General features: G+C 37.3%; 2 protein-coding genes across 2 annotated transcripts; one reads left to right on the forward strand and one right to left on the reverse strand.

Moving 5' to 3' along the window:
- The first annotated feature begins 2,764 nt into the window (after positions 1-2,764).
- On the forward strand, positions 2,765-10,370 carry LOC122668416 (potassium transporter 5-like). Its single transcript, XM_043864983.1, has 8 exons — positions 2,765-2,974; positions 3,078-3,303; positions 3,487-3,735; positions 6,118-6,168; positions 8,215-8,475; positions 8,611-8,778; positions 8,870-9,124; positions 9,232-10,370. Exons 1-8 carry the CDS (start codon positions 2,765-2,767, stop codon positions 10,182-10,184), a joined length of 2,373 nt encoding a protein of 790 aa, XP_043720918.1. The 3' UTR covers positions 10,185-10,370.
- An 8,796-nt stretch (positions 10,371-19,166) lies between these two features.
- LOC122669537 (nuclear transcription factor Y subunit B-1-like) lies at positions 19,167-19,790 on the reverse strand. The gene has a single exon (XM_043866313.1). The coding sequence runs from the start codon at positions 19,726-19,728 to the stop codon at positions 19,174-19,176; it is 555 nt and encodes a 184-aa protein (XP_043722248.1). The 5' UTR covers positions 19,729-19,790; the 3' UTR covers positions 19,167-19,173.
- Positions 19,791-23,751: the final 3,961 nt, after the last annotated feature.

The raw sequence follows: 23,751 nt of genomic DNA on the forward strand, positions 1-23,751 counted from the left end.
AAAAAAAACCTCATAAGAGAAATCTGAAATAAATCGAACCCAAACTGAACCAAAATGAGAAAATATCTTTCCTTAATTGTTTGATTTCGAGTTCGTCATTCTCACTTTGAAACCGGACCGGATTGGATCGAAATGATCCGATTAACACCCTTACCAACTAGGGTCCGAGGAGGGGAAGCAGAACGGCTCTTTTCGCCTCCCAATAGCAGGCAAGAGGGTTATGATGATATTAGTTCTGACCGACTCATGGGAAAGATTTAGTTGGACCCACACGGACCAACGAACTAACACAAAGTAAAGTCGTCCACATAGGCGGTTTAGCGCTTTTGACTTTTTGAATATCTAGTTACCTTTGAGGGCCCCACCAACCTCCTTACAATTACAACTGCATACGACAGATACGTGCCTGTTTGGCTTTGCCTTTACCCTTCAATGCTCTTGTGTAAATATGGGAAAGGTTTATCTAAGCAAACGGTGTAAAACTGAATAGAATTTAAACGAAAGAAAAGAAATATTACAATCCCGTTTGCTTTAGGCCTTGTTTGTTTAGAGGGATTTTAGTGAAGTGGAATTTAAGAGATGAAAAAGTTATATTACTTTTTCCAATAATTAAAAAAAAAATAATGCATTTGATTATCTAGGGTGGGAAAATTCCTGGAGAACATCGAGAAGAAAGTTTTTCCTATGTGGTAATAAATTTGGTGGGACTTTTGCATTGTTCATTGGGGTAGGGAAACGTTGCAACAGCTTACGCTTCTCTCTCCAAGGTGCGTTGATTTCTTTTCGTTGCTCTTTCTCTTGTCGTCCTCTTTTTCCTACCCCATCGCATACACCAACTACTTGTCTTCGTATACACCCACTACAACCATCTTCCGCCTCTACCATCGCATGCACTCATTGCCCATCTTCGTATACACCCAATGCTACAACCATCTTTCACCTCTACCATCGCATACACCCACCCCCATACACTCATCACCACAATCATCTTCTACCTCTGCCATCGCATACATCCACCACCCTTGCCTTCTTCCCCATCAACCAACACCTCACCCCAGCTGTTGCACATAACCACAATGCTACTTTTTTTGTTTTTGGGAGGGGAGGAATATGCTATGCGACACTAATAAAGAAGTTGCGGGAGATAGTTTCGTCAATAAAAAGTTCCACATGGTTAGAGAGGAGAGAGAATGTTAGTGCGGCCACATGGTTAAGATATGAGAGAAGGCATGTGAAAGTATCCTCATACAATTGGCATGGAGATTTTTCTCCCATAATATATATGTGATTGAGTTCCCAGTCCGGCAGCTTTCTGTGTCTATCTCTCTCCACTAATTGAGGTATTAGTATCGGATCAGTCAGTTGACCAATCTTGGATCAAGAATCGATATTAGATCAAGGGTAAAATCATAAATACACTCAATTTTTTTTAAAATGTAAAGTAGAAGTTAAATTGACAGATATGGGCTGATACAGATCGGTATCGACAAAGACCGATACCGTCGCCGACACCAATACCTCAATCCCTATTCATTGGCCACATGGGAGTTGGGGCCACACAACGATCCTCCCCCTCCGATATGTGTATTAAAAATTTTTTATGAGAAAGTATAGACTACACCGGCGGCCCAAAGATAATTTACCCAGATATATTTTGGGAAAACAGATAGCATTGTCATAATTTGTTACGCTAGCATTGTCATCACAAAGGGATTTATTTTTCTTTGTGAGTACAATAATGGTAATATAAACAATAAGGGAAGAGAATTCTCACGATGCTATGGTATTATTTTCCACTCACTTGGGGTTCTTTTTAATTTTCTCTTCCATGTTCTAATAATATGGGTCTCATATAGATGATATCATTTTTCATATAATTCCATCGATGTAGCATGAAAATTTTGTCCCACATTTGCATGAACAATAATTGTGATATGATAAGAATACATAATAATATTTTGGGCAAGAAATCGTTGTCTGGTCATCTTGTACTTGCACCAACGTGTTGGCCAATCTGAATGCACATAAAAGGATTTGTCTGAATAAAATATTTTATTTCAGCAAGGGTTGAACGGTAAGTTTACGTTATCATGTGTGTGGGTACAGAAAATCACACGATCCCCTAATTTTTCAGAGGGAAAATGTTCTTTGCACTTGGGGCATAGGATGCCTCCAGAGTCCAGACACATGGGGGTGGGCAAAATAACCGATTTACCCCCCTAATGATCCAAATTACCATCCAATCCTGTCCCATGTGTCTAGGCTGCCTGCGCCCCCATGCGCTCTGAGATAGAGAACATCGCCCCGACCTTTTTCGATCAGAAGAAAGTTTCTTGTTAGGAGTGTGGTTCCATGCCGGCACCATTTCCTGTCTCTCTCAATAACCTCCCTCATAAGTCATAAATAACCTCCCTCAAAAAAAAAAAAAAAAAAATTGACCGCCATACTGTTGCCCCCATAGATTCAACCAAAAGAGATAAAATTTTTTTTTCTTCTAATTTTTGTTTTATTATTACGTTACATCAGAATGTGAGAGGCACAAAAAGGTCTTTACATGGACAACTATGTGGGCCGTCCATTATGTTAGGTATCTATGGACAGAGATACCCTTTTGTTTATGGATCCCCTGGTATCTTTCTATAGACTCACCCCGTCTCTCTATAAAACCTTATAAATATCCCTCGATACACACACCATTAAGTCATCCATTTACAAACTCCAAACCTCTCTCTCTCTCTCACTGAGTGAGGACTCATCAGAAGAGATGTCGAGAAAAGTAAGTGATGATGCGGTGGTGGAGGTAGAAGACTCCTCCTCCTCCTCTTCTGATGGAAGGCGAAGCTCACAAGACGAAGAAGTAGTCAATAAAGAACTGCAAGAGAAGAAGCTCTCATGGGAGCACCTCCGCCGACATGACTCCTTGTACGCCGAATCCGGTAAATTTCGTGGCCGTGACGCCCACCACCATTCCAAGGTCGGTATCTCTTTCTCTCTCTCTCTCTGTTGGATTCCGATACATATCTGTGAATTAAGTGATTGTAACAGACCGGATCTGTATCGGGCATGTGTATTATTAGGTGATGGATAGGGCAATGATATTGCAGCTAGCGTTCCAGAGCATAGGAATAGTATACGGTGACATAGGAACGTCACCGTTGTATGTATACTCCAGCACCTTCACCGATGGAATCAAGAACAACGATGACATACTTGGGGTTCTCTCCATCATCTTCTACACCCTCACCCTTCTCCCTCTCATCAAATACGTCTTCATCGTTCTCCAAGCCAACGATAATGGAGATGGTAATGTAATCTCAATTCACACATTTTTTTTTTTTCTTTCTTTCAAGTCCACTGTTCGTATACGTGTCACTTGTCATGCCAACTCACATTGTCTTCTAGTGCGTAACAAGATAGAATTATTGTGTATTTTAAGAATATATATTTAGAAAATTGAATTATTTATTTACTTTACGTTGTTGGTAGGAGGAACGTTCGCGCTATATTCGTTGATATGTAGATATGCGAAGGTGGGGTTGATTCCAAGTCAACAAGCAGAGGACAAAGAAGTGTCAAACTTCCGTTTGGAATTACCCAACAACAGCCTCCGACGAGCGTCGACGGTGAAGGCCAAGCTTGAGAAGAGCAAATCCGCCAAGTATTTCCTCCTCTTCGCTACCATGCTTGGTACCTCTATGGTCATCGGTGACGGAATTCTCACCCCCTCTATCTCAGGTTCTCTCTTTCTCTCTTTCCTACAGCTTTTTTTTTTTTTTTTTTTTTTTTAAAACTAAAAATCACCTGCACGTAACACCTATGCAGTATAAAAAAAACAGAAGAGCAAAATAAGGGTACTTTGTTTAAAAAATAGGACAAGTGTCAAGTAAAATAGGTACATGCAGTGTGCACGCGTTTGCGGGCGGAATCTTTAATTTTATTTTTAAGTAATAAATGGAATCCTAATTTTTTTTTTTTTGTTTGGGGTTAAAAGTGAAATCCTTAATTACTGTCCTTGGAAGTTAGCATGTGAACCAAGGTTATAAAACAAGGTATCAGGTTCACTGTGGATCATGATTGTCGTCAAGGAGCAGGGAACACTCAAGGTGCTGCCAGTCGTTGGACTGTGCCACACACATCCTTAAACGTGCACCGAGATGTGTGCAATACAATTCAACCACTGGATGCCCCCCCTGGCAGCACCTTGGGCGCACGCCTCCCTGGAGATGAGCTAAACCATGTTGGTAACTAGTTACCCTTATGCATATGTATGGGTTGAATCAATCTTTATTGATCCGATTTTACATCAAAAGATCATTTTTTGCACATGCCCCTGTATTAGTGCGGGAACCAATGAGAGGATGTGCAGATAAGGAGATATAGGGGGATTTTTCATTTTGTAGGGTGGTGAGGCGATCCTTTAATTTCAAGGGGCTATGTCTAGGCATATATAGGGGTTACATGATCAAACATTATTTTGTATTGGTGGAAAAACAACTCTTGGCATGTTGGTGGTTGCCAATTGCATTAGATTATTGGCCTAAGTCTAAGGGAGAGGTCACTTGTTTATTCCCCCTTTCCTCACTACCCCCACCCTTGGTCGCCCTACCTTGAGTTGGGATGTCACACCTTAATGGTTTGTGGGCTCACGATAGGATTGACAAAAAAAAAAAAAAAATCTGTATCAGTGCCATTTCAATATCGGGCTTCGACAATACTGATACTTAGAACCCCAGTCGTCATATAGACATTGAAGGCCTAGATAGAGAATAAGTCATGCTTCTCTGACATTTCATTGGGTTGTGACATTAATAGTGATGTCCCAAATTGACTATCCATTTATGTTTCTATAATTAATTAAACAAAAAGCATATCCACTGATGTCATTACATCTTCTTATATTTTCTCTACTTCTTAACACACATTATCTATATAAATAATATTTCCACTGTCTTCCGTGTTCGAGTTGGACATGACTATCTCCTCTCCCTAGTCTAACTATCTTCAACCCAAAAACTCAAAAAAAAAAACAGAAGAAGAAGGGAAGAACTGTGGCATGTAGACCCCACCAATTAAAATAAAAAATCACCAGTTTCGAGGTTTTCATATTCATGTGAACTGATGGATGCAAAGATTTAGGAGAGTCAAACTCTCAAGTGAGGGAAAGAGCTGGTAGTTGTTGAGGAGGCAGCTTCATCTAATAAATTTTTTCTGTTTCTTACTAATTCCCTTTGAAAAAGTCTCCTTCATCCTATGCACGAGTGTTTTTTTTTTTTTTATGAAATCATGCAGAGTTGAGAGTTGAGACTTGAGATTAAACCAATTGCCTCTCAAATTTTGTATTTATAGTCCTCTCTTTCATTTATGACTTCAGTTGCCACCAATGTCAGATGCGTGTGAACTGTATGACTTTAGATCTCCAATTACGGAACCTTGTCTAGAGGAAATGGTAAATAATGAAAGAGCCTTTATCAAAACAAAAAAACAAAAAAGGTTGATGTTGTCTGTGCAATAGCGCAGGCTGAGCTTAGACATATGGATTGGGTATTTGTGCCATTGAGTGGGGGTGGGGCGATTATTTCGCTCACTCCCATGTGTTTGGATGCAGTCTGTGTTTTCGGCACAAAGAGTATTTGACCCAAAAAAAAAATAATAATGAAAGAAAGAAAGAAAGAACGCTAACAGGTGCTATGCCTTGCTTGTATCTGCATCTAGACACTATCCAATGCATGCAAAAAGACCGTTGCATCTCTGGTCTTTTTCATCTTTTCAGGGGATGTATCGACTATCGATCTTTTCCGCATTAGGCTGTGTCTGAACGCGAATACACATTACACGCCACACTCAGCGACTGGTTAGTGTTCGTTTTCCCATAATGAAGATACTCTCCTACATGGTTGACATTGTAGAGAAGAATCTCTAAATTTTTGAACGTCATCAATCCTTCCTGCCATGTGAAGAAGGCAAGGAAAGGGGTTTCATTCTTTGTTTTTTTGTTTTTTAAATATTTATAAGATGACATGGTTTGGTTTGGCTTTAACATACAAATGTATTGGTATGTATATGTTCTAACTTCAATTATTTTGACTTTCCAACTTTGGCGACGGCACGACACCTTAGTCTTATCAGCAGTGGGAGGGATCACGGAAGCTACGGATAAAGTGACTCAAGGTATATACCTGTCTATGTTCCCTTCGATCTCTACAACACACAGCCTTAGACTATTTCCCTAAGATATAATATTATGCGGGTAGGGTCCTTTGAGCCATCGGCATACCCTTTGCCGGTAGGACACACGTACAATGGTATGCTGACGGTTTGGAGATCTTGTTCTTATATTATATTTAGAGGAAAAAAAAATTTATCCAGGAGTGTAGCTAGCCTACGTCAATATTCTCATGAGTCTATCTCTCTTCTTTCATATGGAAAGATAACATTGTAGCTCGCTTGTTTTGAGGAGGAGATAGAGAGAGAGAGAGACTACGCCAACACTCCTAGGCAAAAATCTACTTCCCTATATTTAAAAAAGGTTTTTTGAACAAAATTTGCGATAGAATGATTTTGTATATTATCGAAAAAAGATAGAATGATTTTGTATATAAGTGAACAACGAGATCATTTCATGTAAAGAAAAGAGGATAGTTGTAGCGGTATAGAAAACTTTTTCCCTTATATTTAATTTCTATTTTTTGACCTTTTCCCCCTAATTGAATGAGAGTCAATCCCATGACCCTTGCTGCCTATTTGTTGGGTTACTATCACCGATTACAAGTTGTCTTCTTGATCAGCCCTTTCCACAATGGAAGGATGAGAGATGACTAATCAAGTCTCAAACATCGACCTATTTGATCAAATCGAGTCCAATTTTTTAAACCATATAACTAACATTTCCTAAAAGCATCTTAATTCTTTTTAGTTTTATTATTAATTTGGAGGGAAAAAGAACTCTATCAAGGAGTGTGGCCTATGTCAGCACTCCTACAAGTCTATCTCTCTCATCTCTATATGAAAAGATACCTTTATCCCCTTGTTTTGAGGAGGAGAGAGAGATAGACACATCTACGCTACCACTCTTAGAGAGAAAACTACTTCCCTAATTTGGATTACAAGAAATATCCATGAATATGTAGCCCTCCCACCAAATTTGAAACATAGAAGCTCCACCTTTGACCTAGCTCAGCCACCACAAAGCTAAGAAGTCTATGGCTTAGGAAAGCAATTTACCACGTGAGTGACCAAAAGTGTCATGAATTAGACCACCCTCCCCAGGTGAGACCTCAACCTTCCATATTTTGGAGTATATGTATATGTCAAGATTAGTAATATTTTCTTTTTGAGTTAGTCAAATCAAAGTGACAAAATTTTCTTATGCACCAATAAGAACATGCCATGAGGAGAGTCGGTATTGGGTAGCAACAAACACATAAAAACAAGAGTAAATTACACGTCACCCTTTGGTTTTCAAACGAAACTCAGATCATCCCCTGGTGATTTGAGTTTTTTCAAAAATCAAGGGTGATTTGAGTTTCGCTTGAAAATCAGGGGATGACGTATAATCTACCCTAAAACAAATACGCTGCTTAGAAAGAGACCAACTATGGAAAATATACAAGAATGGACCACATGTAATTAAGGAATTCCTTGGTGGTCAACCTTCTTATGTAATATGTTTCAAATGAGTCTCAGATTTTAAGTGGTAACACATCAGAATGGGCCCCAAAATCCAGAAAGTACGTCCTTATCCATCATTTTTGGTGATTAGATGGAACTCTTGGAATAGAGTGCATGAGGCTCTCGCCACTTTGGGGTCTGGGGATGGTCATAATGTATGCAGTTTTACCCCTGCTTCACGGAGAGGCTGTTTTTTGACTTGAACTTGTGACCACTTGATCGTAATGGAGCAACCTTACTGGCTGTTGCGTCAATGTCCACCCTCTAGGTGGAGTGAAATCATCTAGGAAAGAAAATATGTAGGTTGTCCCAAACAAAGAAAATTTGGGACAATTGAACTAGCAGTTTTGACATTGAGAATAGAGAATAAGGATCTACTGGAGACTATAAAGTAATCAAAGGGAACAAACAAAGGATTTACTAGGTTTATCCCAACAGCAAGTTTGAGAACACAGTCTAATGCTGTGTTTGGTATGCATTTTTGGAATGCATTCTAGGTCAATTTAACATTCTTAATCTGTTTTGACTTGCTGATCATATATGCAGGTGCAATTGTTGGGATGTCAGTGGGGATATTGATATGTCTGTTCCTATGTCAAAGATTTGGAACTGACAAAGTTGGGTATAGCTTTGCTCCAATTATTTGTATATGGTTTGCCTTCATAGGCAGCATTGGTCTCTACAACTTCATCAAGTATGATCCCTCTGTGATAAAGGCCCTTAACCCAAAATACATCATAAATTACTTTCAGAGAAACAAGAAGCAAGCATGGATTTCACTTGGCGGTATCGTTCTTGCTACAACAGGTTATTAGTTCATCTCTTAATTACTTCACTTCGTCGTCGGTATCTGTAATCCATTTGCAACCAATTTGATTACCTTCCATTCCACCAACTATCTAACAGTATGAAAGTCTCTCTCTGTTAAATTGGATATTGCAGGAACTGAAGCATTATTTGCCGATGTTGGACACTTCTCAGTTAGATCAATACAGATAAGCATGTGCTCTGTAACATTTCCTTCTCTTATCTTGGCATACACTGGCCAAGCATCTTACCTCCGTAAACATAATGCGGAAGTATCTAATGCATTTTATAAATCAGTTCCAGGTGAAGATTGTAGTCTTTTAGTTTCTGTATTTGGATTTAAAGACACAAAATTTGTATTAAGTTTTACAAGTCTTACAATAATATTTTGCAGGTAGTTTGTTTTGGCCCATGCTTGTGATAGCTATTTTAGCATCAATTATAGCCAGTCAAGCTATGATCTCTGGTACCTTCTCCATCATCCAACAATCTCTTTCACTTGGATGCTTCCCTCGTGTAAAGATAGTTCACACATCAGCAAAGTATGAAGGACAGGTTTACATTCCTGAGATCAATTACCTGCTAATGGTGGCTTCTGTAGCAGTTACTCTTGGTTTCAGAACAACTAATAAGATTGGAAATGCCTATGGTATGAACTATGAACAACCATCTCTATTTCTCTACTTCTTTGGACATTAAATTTGATTTTAGTTTTCTACTCACAAAATCCTTCCTTTTTTCCTCTGTTTTGTGTAGGGATTGCTGTGGTGTTTGTGATGACTCTCACATCTGCCTTTTTAGTACTGATCATGATAATGATATGGAAAACCAACATACTTCTTGTAATTGTTTATGTTCTTGTCATAGGATCAGTTGAGCTTCTTTATCTAAGTTCAGTCCTCTACAAATTTGATCAAGGTGGGTATCTCCCCTTGGCATTCGCTGTGATCCTAATGACCGTAATGTTCGTGTGGAACTATGTACACCGCAAGAAGTACTACTATGAGTTAGACCACAAGGTTTCCCCTCAGAAGCTTAAAGAGATAGCTTCAAACCCCAAATTAAACCGAGTCCCTGGACTCGCAATCTTCTACTCTGAGCTAGTACAGGGGATCCCACCCATCTTCAATCACTACATAGCAAATGTACCAGCATTGCACTCAGTACTTGTCTTTGTTTCTATCAAATCACTACCAATGAGCAAGGTTCCGGTGGAAGAACGGTTTCTTTTCAGGCGAGTTGAGCCACGTGAACTTAATGTCTTCCGATGCGTTGTTAGGTATGGATATACTGATATACGCAATGAGAATGAACCCTTTGAAAGAATATTGGTGGACAGATTGAAGGAGTATATAAGGGAGGTGTTGTGGATGTCAGGGGTTAACAATAAAGGTAGTGCAACTAAAGGAAGCATTGAGACTACTAATAGTGGGAGTGTGGATGAGGGGGGAAGGAGTAATGCTGATGAAGATAACAAAGGTGAAGTTTTGGAGTTTGAACTAAAAGAGGTGGACAGGGGATGGCAAGCAGGCATTGTTCACTTAATGGGTGAAAGCGAGGTGATGGCTGGAAAAGATTCTAGTTTTGGAAAGAAGGTATTGATAAACTATGCTTATAACATCTTGAGGAGGAATTTGAGACAAAGTTACAAGGTGTTTGATATCCCTCCAACGCGTCTCCTGAAAGTAGGAATGACATATGAGCTTTAGATCAGCAGGGAATGAAGGAGGACTATAAAAAGAGAGGAAGCACAGGTAACTGAAAAATCTCTCTTCTTTTTTTTTTTTTGTTCTTTAACACTTGACGACCTTGATGAAAATGAAAAAGAGAAGAAAACAAGTTACTAGAGAAGCAGAGTTGAATATTATGATCACCAAAACAGAGCTTATATATATATATATTTGTACAAGGAGTACAGGACTAATCAAATGTAAAATAAATGTGTCTTTAATTTCTTTTCCTCTCTTTCTATAAGTAGCCATGAAAAAAGTTTTAGATTTTAGTGAGCATACTTTAACAGAGTATGTACATAACTTTTATTTCAAAAACTTGGAGATTATGATTGAAAGTACTCATCAACCATAGAGAAGATCTGAAGCTTTGTTCATGGTTGTTTACATGTTTAAACTAGATAATAGAATTCTAATGGAGAAACTTGAGGTCATATATAGCTAATGATCCAAATATTTGACTAAGTTCTAGCTCACCTATTATGTTGCCCATATATATCTGAGTAATGCAAACAATTCTTGGGTTTTCCTCATTCAAGTCACTGTCCATTAAGTAAATTTTTATTTATTTCAACCACTGATACATGGATCAGAATAAGGGGTGTGAATTGCAAACCGAAATTGTTTATCGAAACCCAATCAAGATGTTTGAACAAGAACCGATAAACTGTTTATTACTCGGTTTGCTTTAATTGAAACTGTTTATCGAACGATTTGGTTTTGGTTCTAACAAGTGAACCCGTTTAAACCCTCAGTTTTGAACTTATTAAAACTGGTATGCTATTGAACCGATTATACATAATAAATTGATTTAAAAACTAGTTAGTCTAGCATTTTATATACGATCTCTAATGTGTTGTAGTTGATTTAAACCATGTAAATTACTTTAAATTGTTTTTCTTTCTTGAGCCACAATTTCAGCTTAGATTGCCATGGTTCAAGTCCAGCTACATCAGCTTTCTTTATTGGACTTCAAAAATAGGGTTTTTATTCCAATTGGGTCAAAAACTGTTAAATCGAATTGACAAGAAAATCGAAACCGATAAAACTATTTAACCGATATCATTAAACTGGAATCGTTTATTAATTGGTTTTGATTTTATACTCAACACACTTCGAACGAGATTCAAAATCAAACCAATTAAAATTACGGGTCTAATGCTACCCTTGCATTACATGTTAAATCAATGTGAGTGTACTCATTCACTCACTCATGTAATAAACCTTAAGGCATTAAGTGGAGAGAGCTCCACATGTATATGAAGACAACAAAGATCTAAACAAACCGATACACATGAGATTATAATTCTATTACTTTCAATATCTCAATACTCTCCCTCACGTGTATCTTAGTTTTACATATAGACAAACAACTTATAAAGGATAAAAAATTAACCTGAACTCTAAAATCTGAAAGACCTAATTATGTTGTTACTGTTCCCCACTTACCCCCTCCCCTTTTCCCTTCAATGACGAGAAATAAAAATTCTATAATGCTTAGAGATTTCAAAAGTGGTGGATAAATCTGATGATTAAAAATCAACTAGTCATGCTGTCTTTACAATCTTCATGAGTTCATGTGGAACCCATTCATGATTCATAGTTATGATCATTTTTTTTTTCCTTTTTTGACCTACGAGCAATAACCCAACCTTTATTAGGAAACTTAATATATCATCATTTGATACTATAATAATACAACAAAGAGCTAAACATGTTTATGGAAAGAGCAAGCACGCAATTATGATTGAGGGGTAAGTAGGGATGTAAATGAATAGTCAAAATTCGTTTTCGTATCTGTGTCGGTATCTATTTAGCACTATCCGAATCCGTCCGAAGCTGAACGGATATGGATACGGATAGGCTATAGCTATCCGAAAAGAGATTTATATGTAAACGGATAAAATATCCGATCCGTATCCATGTCCTTATCCGTTTAGCACTATTCGGATCCGTTCGAAAGCTAATCGGATGCGGATGTGGATATAACACTATCCGAGCCAAATCCGATCCGTTTAAATCCCTAAGGGTAAGCACCTAAAAGTGTGCAACTTGAACCAGACAATTAAATTTGGCTCAGACTAGGCCTTCGGCATGACCAAATTTAGAATTCATCAATTGCCCAACCCAATTCAACTCAGCCCAGCTCAGCTCAGCCCAGCCTAGTCTGTTGGAATAGAAACACCCCACTAGCTAATTATTATCATATGCTCTTGATTTTCTCTCAGACATTAGTAGGGGTGTAAAATTCCAGCCCGAATCGGGTTGGCCGACAGAAACTGAACTGTTCAGCCCCAATCGAACTGAACCCTTATTGGTTTGATTTCGGTTTGGGGTTTTATGAACTGGTAGAAATAAAAAGTTAGCTGGACCCGACTGAAACCAATACACAACCAGACCGAAACGATAAAAATTGGAATTTTTTTTTTTTTTTATAAAAAATCATTAATTTTTTCAATATTTTTTTAATGCATAAATATGAAAAACCGAAATCAAACTGGTAGCAGGCCGATAATGGCGGATAAGAGTATGTTAAGATAATCTGGTAAAAAACAAATCCAAAATGGACCAAAACCGAAACTGACTGAAATCGACTTTTGACTTAACGGTTGGTATCAGTTTAGCCTATTACCATTTACCAGCCCAAAATCGGTTCAGCCCAAACAAAACCAAGTCCAATTGACCGATTTGACACCCCTAGAAGCAAGGCTTTTCGTCACAGCATTTGAATGTAGAGTTCTATATAGACACTCTTTTGTCTAGGAATTGTGGAATCATATCTCTTTTATTATTTGTTTGGGCAATTTCTGCCACCTTTCGTATACATTTTTGGAAGGCATTCTACATCGATAATGCATTCTAAGAAATCATACCAAATGCAGTGTTACTTTCAAAAAGTATGATTATATAGTTCAATATCTTTAGCCATAGTTTAGGGTTGAGATCTTCCGGGGTGGAATGCCTGGGACCCACAAAATCTTGAGATTGAGAAGATGAAATGACAAATATATGTAAATAAATAATGGATTCAGATGGTTAAGATCATGGGTGAAAGATTAAAGCTGCGTTTGGCATGATTCCTTGGATTAATACATTATCAATCTAGAATGCATTCCAAGAATGGATACCAAACGCAACTTTCATTCTTGTAACTATTTTTGAGATAGATTATGCTTATAAATGAAAGAATCCTTAGCACCCTTTAACATATTGATCAGGCCACTAAAACAATTCAACGAAGGACTGAGTTTCCCTCCATCCACGGTCAATGGGATCCCATTCGCCGAGGGGCTTGAGAGGGTGGAAATAGGTATCAAGAGGGTATTTTGCAATATATTAAAACTCTTTGAGGGGTTTGTGAACCCTAAGATGGTGGGTGAATCGTCCTCTATAGGTGGAGAAAAACTTTGTCCTTCAACAAATATTATATTTGTTAGGAATGTTTTTAACCCTCCAAATAAAGATGAAGTAATAGAGTTGTGGTGTGATAATTACAAGATTCAAAGTGGATAAATAAGATGATTACAGAAAAAGGGATAAAATAAGATAAAGATCCTGAAATCTTTGAAAGTGAAAGCATTAAACTTGTAAAAAGAATAATGAAAGGTTAAAAGCATCAGAATTGAAGTAGGGGGTATAAATGAATAGCCAAAATCTGTTTCGTATCTGTGTCCGTAGCCGTTTAGCACTATCTGAATCCCTCTGAAAGCTAAACGGATGTGGATACGGATAGGCCACAGCTATCCGAAAAGTTATATTTACATGTAAACGGATAAAATATTCGATCCGAATCCGTGTCCGTATCCATTTAGCACTATCCGAATCCGTCCGAAAACTAATCAAATGCGGATACGAATATAGTGCTATCCGAATCGAATCCGATCCGTTTACATCCCTAATCAGAAGTTTGAAAAACCTTGCAATTTACTCACTTTGAAGAAAATAAACTATCATGAGTTTTTTTTTTTTTCTTTCTTTTGTTTGGAAGGGGGGTGGGGTTTGGACTATTAATTTAAAATATTAGTTTTCTAACAAAAATTGTTACCATTTCAAAAGTTAACTGGATTTTATCTACATATAAATTGAATATTCAAAAACTTCCCAAGCCAATCTTTCATTTGGAATAAAATATTCAAATATAGAGACTTGGTTGCACATCATGCTATATGGAAAATTGAAATTAAATGGATCTCACACTCTTTTTTGGTTGGCTCCCTAACACCTATGTAGGAGTTTTAATCAATTCATTTTAGTTAGTGAAAACATAAGACATTAGTCTAATGTTTAGTTTCTGGTTAACTTATATAGGATGAATGGTTAGGGTCATGGTTTGAGGTATCAGTGTCGTATTGCCCGTATTGAGCGATATATATTGATTTTGTAAGTGATCGATCCCGATATCGTACCGATACCATATCACTGACACAGTACGGACAAAGGTAAAATGATAAAAAAAACCATTTTAAAAAAAGAATCAAAGGTAAATTTATCCGATACAATCGATCCAATACCATAACGGTTTTCGAGTTGACCGATACCCATCTCGATACCGTGCACTAAAACCATGTTCGAGTATCATGATTGGGGTAATTCCATTCATATGGAAAATCGATCTCATTCGGTACAGAACTGCTGAAGTGATCTGGACAGGGGTTTGTTTGGTCTTCCTCTCTTATCCCAAGACATATATGCCTTTCACTTGTGAAGATTATGTACGAATTGAAGTCTCTCCCAAATAAATCTTATTTGATAGATAGAGGTATCCTAGTATCCTAGTGAACAGGGCATACCTAGAGCACGAGGTTCCGCCACTCCAGGGTCTGGGGGAGGGGCGTAATGTACGCAGTCTTAATTACCTCTGCTTTTGCAACAGACAGACTCTTTCTAGACTTGAACCCGTGACCCCTTGATCATAATAGAGGTATCCTAGTGAATCTAAGGTAATTCATTCAATGTGATCATCAAAACCTAAATAGATAATAATAGAATTAAATTTGAGTCATATAATCAATGAAATCAAAACATAATAATAAGCATACAATTATCCTATCCAACTTGAAGGTGATTCTTACATTCAATTCAAAAATGCATATTTGTATTACATGATTCTATAAGGGCTAATATGTAGCATATTCTGTGATAAAGGAAATGTTTCAGAGAGAGAAAACCACAACCTCCATACTTGGTCATACTCCAACTAATTACTCTCCAACTGGGTTGTTGGACTTTCATTTGTGAACTTGTTGTCTGTGTTATTAGGGTTAATTATGAAGAAGACAAAACCTATTGTGATATTAGAATGGAATCCTGATTTTTCTTCTCGAGCTGTAAAACAAAGAACCAATTTTCTTCTTGAGGTGTAAAATAAGGAACAAAACTTGTGCCCTCGGAAATAGTCTCGACACCTTTAACTTCTACCAGCTGAATTTAATTCAGGATGGAATTTGATCTAAGAAAATAACCCTAAAAGACAATCTCATGAATTTGATGCTAGTCCTCACAAATTTCTACAGTACAAAAGAAGAAAATTTTCAGCAAAAAAAAAAAAAAAAAAAATTTTTTAATTATAATTGATCAATCTTTTGTGATGAACAAAGCATATCAAGCTACAACTTATGCCAAACACAAACCTAGCTAAAATGTATCTCAATATTTATTTTGGTTAATTTAAGAGGGAGCTGTTAGTATCATAATCAAGAAGTCTAGTTATTATTAGACCTAATGCTGCAACTAGTTATGGACTATGGAGTAAACATTGTGTCTTATTAGGCATCATAATTTTACTCTCTCCAGTGCCACCAGCTTATGCTTTATATTACAATAGTGAGACGTTCTGATTCTAGTTGAGAAACTAACCTTCTATATCATTGTTTGTTCACAAGAAAATAGTTCAATCAGTGCTGAGGACAAGACACCCATTTGACATACCTTGTGGAAAGTTATTTATTGTTATCAGCAGAATGTATATCTTCAACTAGCAAGTGATCTCAGCTTTCTATCTTAACCTTGGGAACATTGCCTGCTAGTGTCTCTTGCTCTATTTCCTTGTATATCGTCATTGTTAAGAAAAATAACACCCAGAATGGCGATTTTGCAGAAGAAAATGCCAAGTGATCAAAGAGAAACACACACGCACAATATAAGATTTATGTGGTTCACCTCAAGAAGGAAGGCTACATTCACGGCTGAGCAATAGTACGAATCCACTAATCTGTGAAGCAAAATACAAAACCCTCTCTCATATCTCTCAAAGAGATAACAACATATATAAGAAAACCCTAATCCTAGAAAGTACAAAACTGCCCCCCTTAAAACCACTTTGTTCGGACCTGACGTATGCACTTTTTGACCGTCCTGACACATTTCGAAGGCGAAATGGACCTCCGAAAAATCACCACAACACTTTCTGAACTGAGATCAAGCTTCACCAATAACATTCATTGCATATTCGCTTACTTTGTATAACCTCTAGGGTTTCCATCCAAGAAGGATTCCATGTATCACACATTAAGTCTATATATACAAAGGTCCTCTACATGATAGAGGCAAACAAGATTTCCACTAATACTTTGCCCAAGTCAATAATCCTTTATCCTTTGGGAATTTGAAAGGAAAAAGGTTATATGAAGTTTTATCCTTGGGAAATTGAAAGGGCAAAGGTTCTATGAATTACTCATTGAAGATCTTCAACCTATGCATATGTATTGTGGAAAGTTAACTTTTTATCCTTTGGGAAATTGAAAGGACAAAAGTTCTATGAAGTTTTATCCTTTGAGAAATTGAAAGGGAAAAGGTTCTATGAAGTAAATACTCATCAAAGATCTTCAACCTATGCATATGTATTGTAGAAAGTTAATTATCCTTCATCCTTTGGGAGATTGAAAGGAAAAAGGTTCTATGAAATATTACCTCATTGAAGATCTTGGATCAACCTATGCATATGTATTGTGGAAAGTTAAATATTTATCCTTTGGGAAATTGAAAGGACAAAAGTTCTATGAAGTTTTATCCTTTGGGAGATTGAAAGGAAAAAGGTTCTATGAAGTACTCATTGAAGATCTTCATCTCAAAGAGACATGAAAGTAACTAGATGCTGATCTTAATTAATTCTTGAGGGGCTAAAGAAGTGCTGAATGCATCAATGTGCCTGCATTTATTCATTTTGTGATCTTCTCACATTGGTTCATCTCTTGTGTGACTGCTTGGTCATGAAAGCTGTGTTTTGGAAGGAGAGCTAGGTTTGTCAATAAGCAAAAAAAAAAACTGGTTTATCTACTCTCTTGGCACCTCGATTTGCGCTAACAAATTTCCATTTACCATTACAAGTAGCAGGAGTAAACATTAAGCATTTGGAAGAAAAAAAAAGGCAGGCATGTAGTCACTTATCAGGATGTGTTCTTGGGGACAATCTTGACAGGTTGAACCACAAGAAGGCACTAGATATCACATGTACAACTCCTTAGCCACATGCTCTCTGTCATGGCAAGCAGGTATAATTAAGATTCGCCATGCTGTGGCGGTATTCGATCAATACTGCTGATTCCAGATGAAGAGAGTTGTGGTAGTACCTTATAGGACTTTAGAGAAATTAAAGAGAAGCTCCTCCCAATAAGAGAGACTTAGCTCTTGCAGGTATATTACAGTATTAATATAGTTCACCTTGAAGGAACAGTTTGATTGATCAAAAAACTAATTAACCATGGAAACAGACAATAGAGTTTAATGTGAAGGCCACAACTGAAACACATACCAAGATAGATCAGATCAGTGTGCCCCTGAAATGGTCCCCTCCCCCATCCTTAAACAGAAACTCTGAATTGTAAAAGATGAAAAACCCAGAATCCCAAATTCTACTATATAAAGTTTATACCTCCTTTCAGAACTTCCAATAAGCTTTGATCGACATTCCACTTATCCACACCAGTGGAAAGATTAACCAATCCATTTGAATATACTAAATATCAACAAAGCCCGAGATAGATGGAAAAATTTTCACGGCAAATCATGTAGTTTTGAGCCACTAAATAGTGGTCCCAAGCTCTAGGGTTGAGGAAAAAACCCTAACCCTAGACCACAAATGTAATTAGTTTTGTCAACTTTTATATAGAAGGATTACACCGATGCACAAACTGAGCATGTTTGGTCATTGGTGTGAGTGATCTATGAGCAGGTACGTGCATAATGGTTGCTTATAGTTCTAGTTTAAGCTCTCCCCCCTTTGATTAGCCCTAGAAAGACAAAATGAAGAGGAATGAAAGGAATTAGAGCTGGGAGAGCAAGGGAATGGCGATACGTGACCTGGCTGCGGCGTAGCTACACTTCGATCGATCGATCGATCTCCTTTCAATGCGCTCTAAATTGGATCAATATAGACTTGATCGAAAAAGGAAGAATGAGATGAACAAAAGAAAGAGGAATGTTGATGGAATTTTAGGGCCCATAACAGTACTATTGGGCAGGAGTTCACTTGTAAAGATGATTAGTGGTCCTAAAAGTAACAAAAGGGATAAGTGAAAAAAAAAACCCTAATTAATTTCATCTACTACACCACTAATCATACTAGGTCTAAACTAAAAATGTGTTTCAAGGTGTTCCTATTTGCAGGTTTTCTTAATATTTTGTGAGTAAAAGATGGTAAGGACAGGCTGGGAACTGACCTTTCACTTTGTCATCTATTTATGAACTTGAATGATGATGATATGATCTCTCCCCTTTCATCATCTCCAACCTTAAACACTTAAATCAAAATCAAAATCAAATTAGAACAATTAGTAGTTCACAGAATTAATACTGTATACAACTCTCGATGAACTAGATCAAATAACATAAATAAAACCCTAATTTGATAAAGGAGAAAGAAAAATACACAGATTAGTTCTGAAAGTAATCTAAACACAAAATATAACAAAACCCTTATGTCATAAGATAGCTAGAGATATTATGAAATTACAAACATTAGAAGAAGATCTTAAAATGGCCTGGAAATGGAGCCACCACCATTACTCTTATCAATCATACTAAACTTGAGAGGTGAAGAAGCTAAAGCTTGTTGTTTCCTGATTTGTTGTTGATCATCTTTATCTTCTATATTATTTCCAGAAGATGCCTTGGTTTGATTAGCTTTCTCACCTTCTAATTCTCTATATCTATGCAAATACCTTTTTAATGGTTCAGCATAGTCATCAAAACCTAATGTACCAAGAGCCCAACAAATGTCATCTCCATTAACTGTCTTCCTCTTCTCTTTATGACACTTGTCAGATGCTTCACCAGTAACAAAACTAATAAACTCAGAAACACATTCTTGCATAGTTTCTTTAGCTTCTTTTGAGATCTTTGCATTTGGTGGTAGGATTTGCTTCATTATCCTTCCAACATTAGCAATTGGAAGAAGCCGATCTTGCTCTTTGATGTAACCATCATCTCCTGAGTTGTTGTTGTTGTTGTTGTTACTCTGATCACTTGCAACCTTGTACTTCTTGTTAACTTCTGAATCAGGACTACCTCTAATGTTATCAACCATCTCTTTAGCCACAAAAAAACAGATCAAATTAATGGATCGTCTGAAACACAGACACGTTGCCCTCTCCCTCCTCCAAACTCTACCTCTATCTATCTCTTATCTCTCTCTCTCTCTATCTATATAGAGATACATATAGTGAAAGTTTTATGTACATGTATGTACGTATATGCGTATTTACGTACATTTCCTCATGATGAGTAGTAACCATAGAGCATGGTCTCGGAGGTTCCGGTTGAAATTGACCAAAATCAAGCCTGGGGTCGAAAAGAAACCCAGGGTTGAAACATGTTGAAACCAAGTTTGAAACCGAGATCTCGAACCTTGCTCTAGAGATAGCCAAGATGGTTGCTAGCTATTGTTTGGACCCTCTTGAGTTCGAGGTTGAGGTGGTTTGGCACAAAGCTTTTTCATTCTCAAAAGCATATCCAAAGATTAAAAAAATAAATAAAATAAAAAAAAAAAAATAGAGATTAGCTCATTTACAGTTCAAATTAATGGTCCCCTCACCTCTACCTTTCCTATCCAACTCAAACCAACACATTCACACAAACACACGTTCCCCCCTGCTTAACTCTTTAATCTTTATCAATGCTTCCAACAAGTCTACTCTTAAATATATTTAAATTTAATAATATAAATTAAACGAGTGGACGATGTGGTTGCACGTGTTCATGTGGTGCCGTACGTAGATCCAACCAAATTTACCATATCTTAAAAAGATGGGCTTGTCCATAGGCATCATCTACTGGAAGCCCATCTATTTGTACCACATAGCTGAACCCGGGAGGTCAGATTTTGTAAAGAGGTAGACCTTAAGGTCCCCTTCTCATTTGTCAAAGTTTTAGCTCTATTAGAGCTGGCTGGTCAAATGGTCAAATAAATCTTTCAAAAATCTAGAACTATCAAGAGGGAGAGGGAGAGGGAGAGGGAGAGGGAGAAGGCGGCCGCCGGGGGGGGGGGGGAGAAGGAGTGCTTTAAAGGCACAAGGATACCACAAGAGGGTCGAACCCATGACCTCTTGGGAGCCTGCATTCTACTAACAAGGCATGGACCAACTAAGCAAGCAAGATAGAATTAAGTATTTTATTTGACTTCTAAAGTGATCAAACATTTGATATCGAAGCCGAGATCCCTATAAACGACTAATAATAGGGGCCCCAACACCCATTGTAAACTATGTTCACTGCTCATGCAAAGGGAAATATGACAATACTGACTGAATGAAGTGGTAGTTTATCTCAATGATAGGGTATATCATCGAAACAAAGTATGGAATTTGGCAAATGATCAATCCAAATCATTCATTTTTTAATTCAAGTTATGGAATTTGACAAGTGATCAATCTAAACCATTCTTTAGATATCCAATGATCAAAATTATCACATCACCAGTCTACATGACACAAGTAGATGGAACACCCATAGATACTCTATGGATGAGGCTGTCCATAGAAAAATTTGCCTTCTTAAAAAAAAAACTACTAAATATGGTAAACAGGAACATTAGTGTTGGATTACCTACTATTTTGGGTTTTGTTTCAAAGGAGTGTTTTTCAATCAAACTCACATACTTAAAATGGGGAAATGTGATCATTAGGTACAACAGCAAAAAGGTTTTCTTTCTCCACTTTAGATCTAGTTTGTTAATTTTGTGAGTACATCCCTCTTAAGTATTTGAAATGCCCTAAGTTATTCAAAAATAAATAAATAAATAAGTTTGTGAACAATGTTCTATCACTACACCAAATGTATCTAAAAAGGAAGAACAAAGCAAAAGAGTACACCTAAGGCTAGCCCTCTAGCTTACAAGGTGTCAGCACATGGTTGATCATTATTAGAGTATAAAGCTTTTGCCCTTCTGTGAATTCTTTACCATTTCGTACACTGGCAGGCATTTTCATGTATGCAATAGGAAATTAAGTTAAATTCCCTACTTCCACTTCCAAAAGGCCCCACACTTCGCATTATATTGTGAAAAATTGAATCAATCACTTGCTCGATCTACAGATTTTGTGTATTCCATGGTTTTAATTATATGGAATCATCTCTCTAATTAACACTAATTCTTTATCAAAAATTATTCTTCTAATTGATGTCTGAAATCCGTAATCAGATGCTTCTAGGTGTTTAATCAAAGATTATAATCTAACCAGATCGACTACTACATGATTATGACAAAAGATGGAGGATTTATTCGATAGGGGAGCACTAATATATAGCAGAGAATTTGGTATAACTTAGATTAATCATGCTATAATCAATAGGGTATCACTTTGTATCGATCGACTATATATATCTCATCAAAAGTTAGGATCCACTCCTAAGGACTGTTAAAATTGATTCTTACTTTTCCATAATTTCAATATTGATAGAGATTTATTAAGTATTGCTTAGTGTGTTCTTGATTGTGGTGGTGTGTGTTGCGGTGATATTCGATCTCATGTCCTCTTTGGCCAATCCGACTTGCACAAGAGAACAACACAAGACAAAGGAGGGCCAGTCTGAACCGATTAGGACATTCCGATGCCTAAGTCAAATCTCTGCAACAGATAATACTCAAATCGAGAAAATAGGAGATGAGAGACCCCTTTACCTAAGCTACTAGGCGTTGCTATTTATAGGATTAAGATAGTAGATCGGTATGTGATCTCCTTGATCAGAGATGATTTTGGGAGTATCGTCCTTTATATGTATAGGTGTTGTTTCTTAGGTTAGACACCTGTCCGGTAGGGAGTCATGAAGAAAGTGTGACCTCTAAGCAGTCTGAGCTTCTGGTCAGGTTTACTCACTGGAAGAGTTTAATTGCTTGTCGCCCAAGCTTAGAGCTTGTCCAACGTGTCTGCCGAGTACAAATGACATGGAGTCAAGTTGACTGGCAGACGGGTCTGAGTTGGTTAAGTGAATTGGGTCGACTCCTTGGATCGGTCTTCCAGTCAAATCGGGAATCAACCAGGGCAGTTAGCTTAGGCCGGTGTCCGTTGTCTGTCCCCGTAAGGTTAAATTGATTCCTGGTCTGGTTCGTAGATAATTTGCATGGATCAGTCCAGTTCGGTCAAGTGGTCTGGTCTGATCATCCATCCTTGTGGCTTGTCGCTTGTCGCTTGGGGATTGGTTGGTAATAATATGGCTCATTAGTGTGAAATTCATTTGTGGTTATGGAAGATCATGGCAATTACAAGCAATAGTGACTCAAAATCTTTTTGTGACGCAGACGATGAGCCAATTTGATTATGATATCTTAATAAGGGAGACAAATTGCTTTTGTATATGGACCCCATAATGGACATGCTTATGTAATTACTACATTAAGAAACATTAATTAGGTTAAAAAAAACTTTGGATTACACATGTTGGACACATCCCTTATGTCAGCTTCTCAGTTGCCTTGTTCATTTAAACACCAATATATTTGGTGGCCAAATTAGGTAACCTTATCTCTTAATTTGTACTAAAATACATGTGTTAAGATGGTATTAGTCCTTTAATTAATACATGTATAGTTCATAGTTTGGCAGATGGGTTATGAGAGTTAGACATGGGATGGGCTCGAAATGATATGGGCCCAATCCAGGCCCATAATATCAACTTATTATGGACATGGGATGAAGTTTCCAACCAACACTACCCCAAGTGATGTTTAGCATGTATCACTACTAGGTTGGTCACTATTACCTCTAGATTCTTCTTCACTTCAAATGGAAAGTAAAAGTAAAAGAAGTATAAAACAATTGATAAAGGTATACTTATGGGCATTTGTTGTCGCTTTGAACATTGATTAAGAGGTAATTAAAAATAATAGTTGAGTTAGTTTATATTTAGTACATTGTTTTTGGCTAATATGCTTCAGTACTTATTCTATAATAATATACATCGTAGACAGCAATTAAAGACACCTCTTCTCAGTGACCCCATCTTAGGTTTTGGACTTAATTTTATAAGGGAATCCCTAATAATAATATCATTAAAGAAATGGGCCAAGTGGTAGAGGCACTTACATTGGTGAAAGAGACCTGGAGAAAAACCC

The sequence above is a fragment of the Telopea speciosissima genome, chromosome 7 (genome assembly GCF_018873765.1).
Source record: "Telopea speciosissima isolate NSW1024214 ecotype Mountain lineage chromosome 7, Tspe_v1, whole genome shotgun sequence".
Taxonomy (NCBI): Eukaryota; Viridiplantae; Streptophyta; class Magnoliopsida; order Proteales; family Proteaceae; genus Telopea; species Telopea speciosissima.

Bases quoted from the DNA above. Each gene is read 5' to 3' on its own strand.
- LOC122668416 (XM_043864983.1), top strand. From the start codon at position 2,765: ATGTCGAGAAAAGTAAGTGATGATGCGGTGGTGGAGGTAGAAGACTCC. The intron at 2,975-3,077 runs GTCGGTATCTCT...GTGTATTATTAG, and splicing joins ACGCCCACCACCATTCCAAG to GTGATGGATAGGGCAATGAT. The intron at 6,169-8,214 runs GTATATACCTGT...TCATATATGCAG, and splicing joins TACGGATAAAGTGACTCAAG to GTGCAATTGTTGGGATGTCA.
- LOC122669537 (XM_043866313.1), bottom strand. From the start codon at position 19,728: ATGGTTGATAACATTAGAGGTAGTCCTGATTCAGAAGTTAACAAGAAG.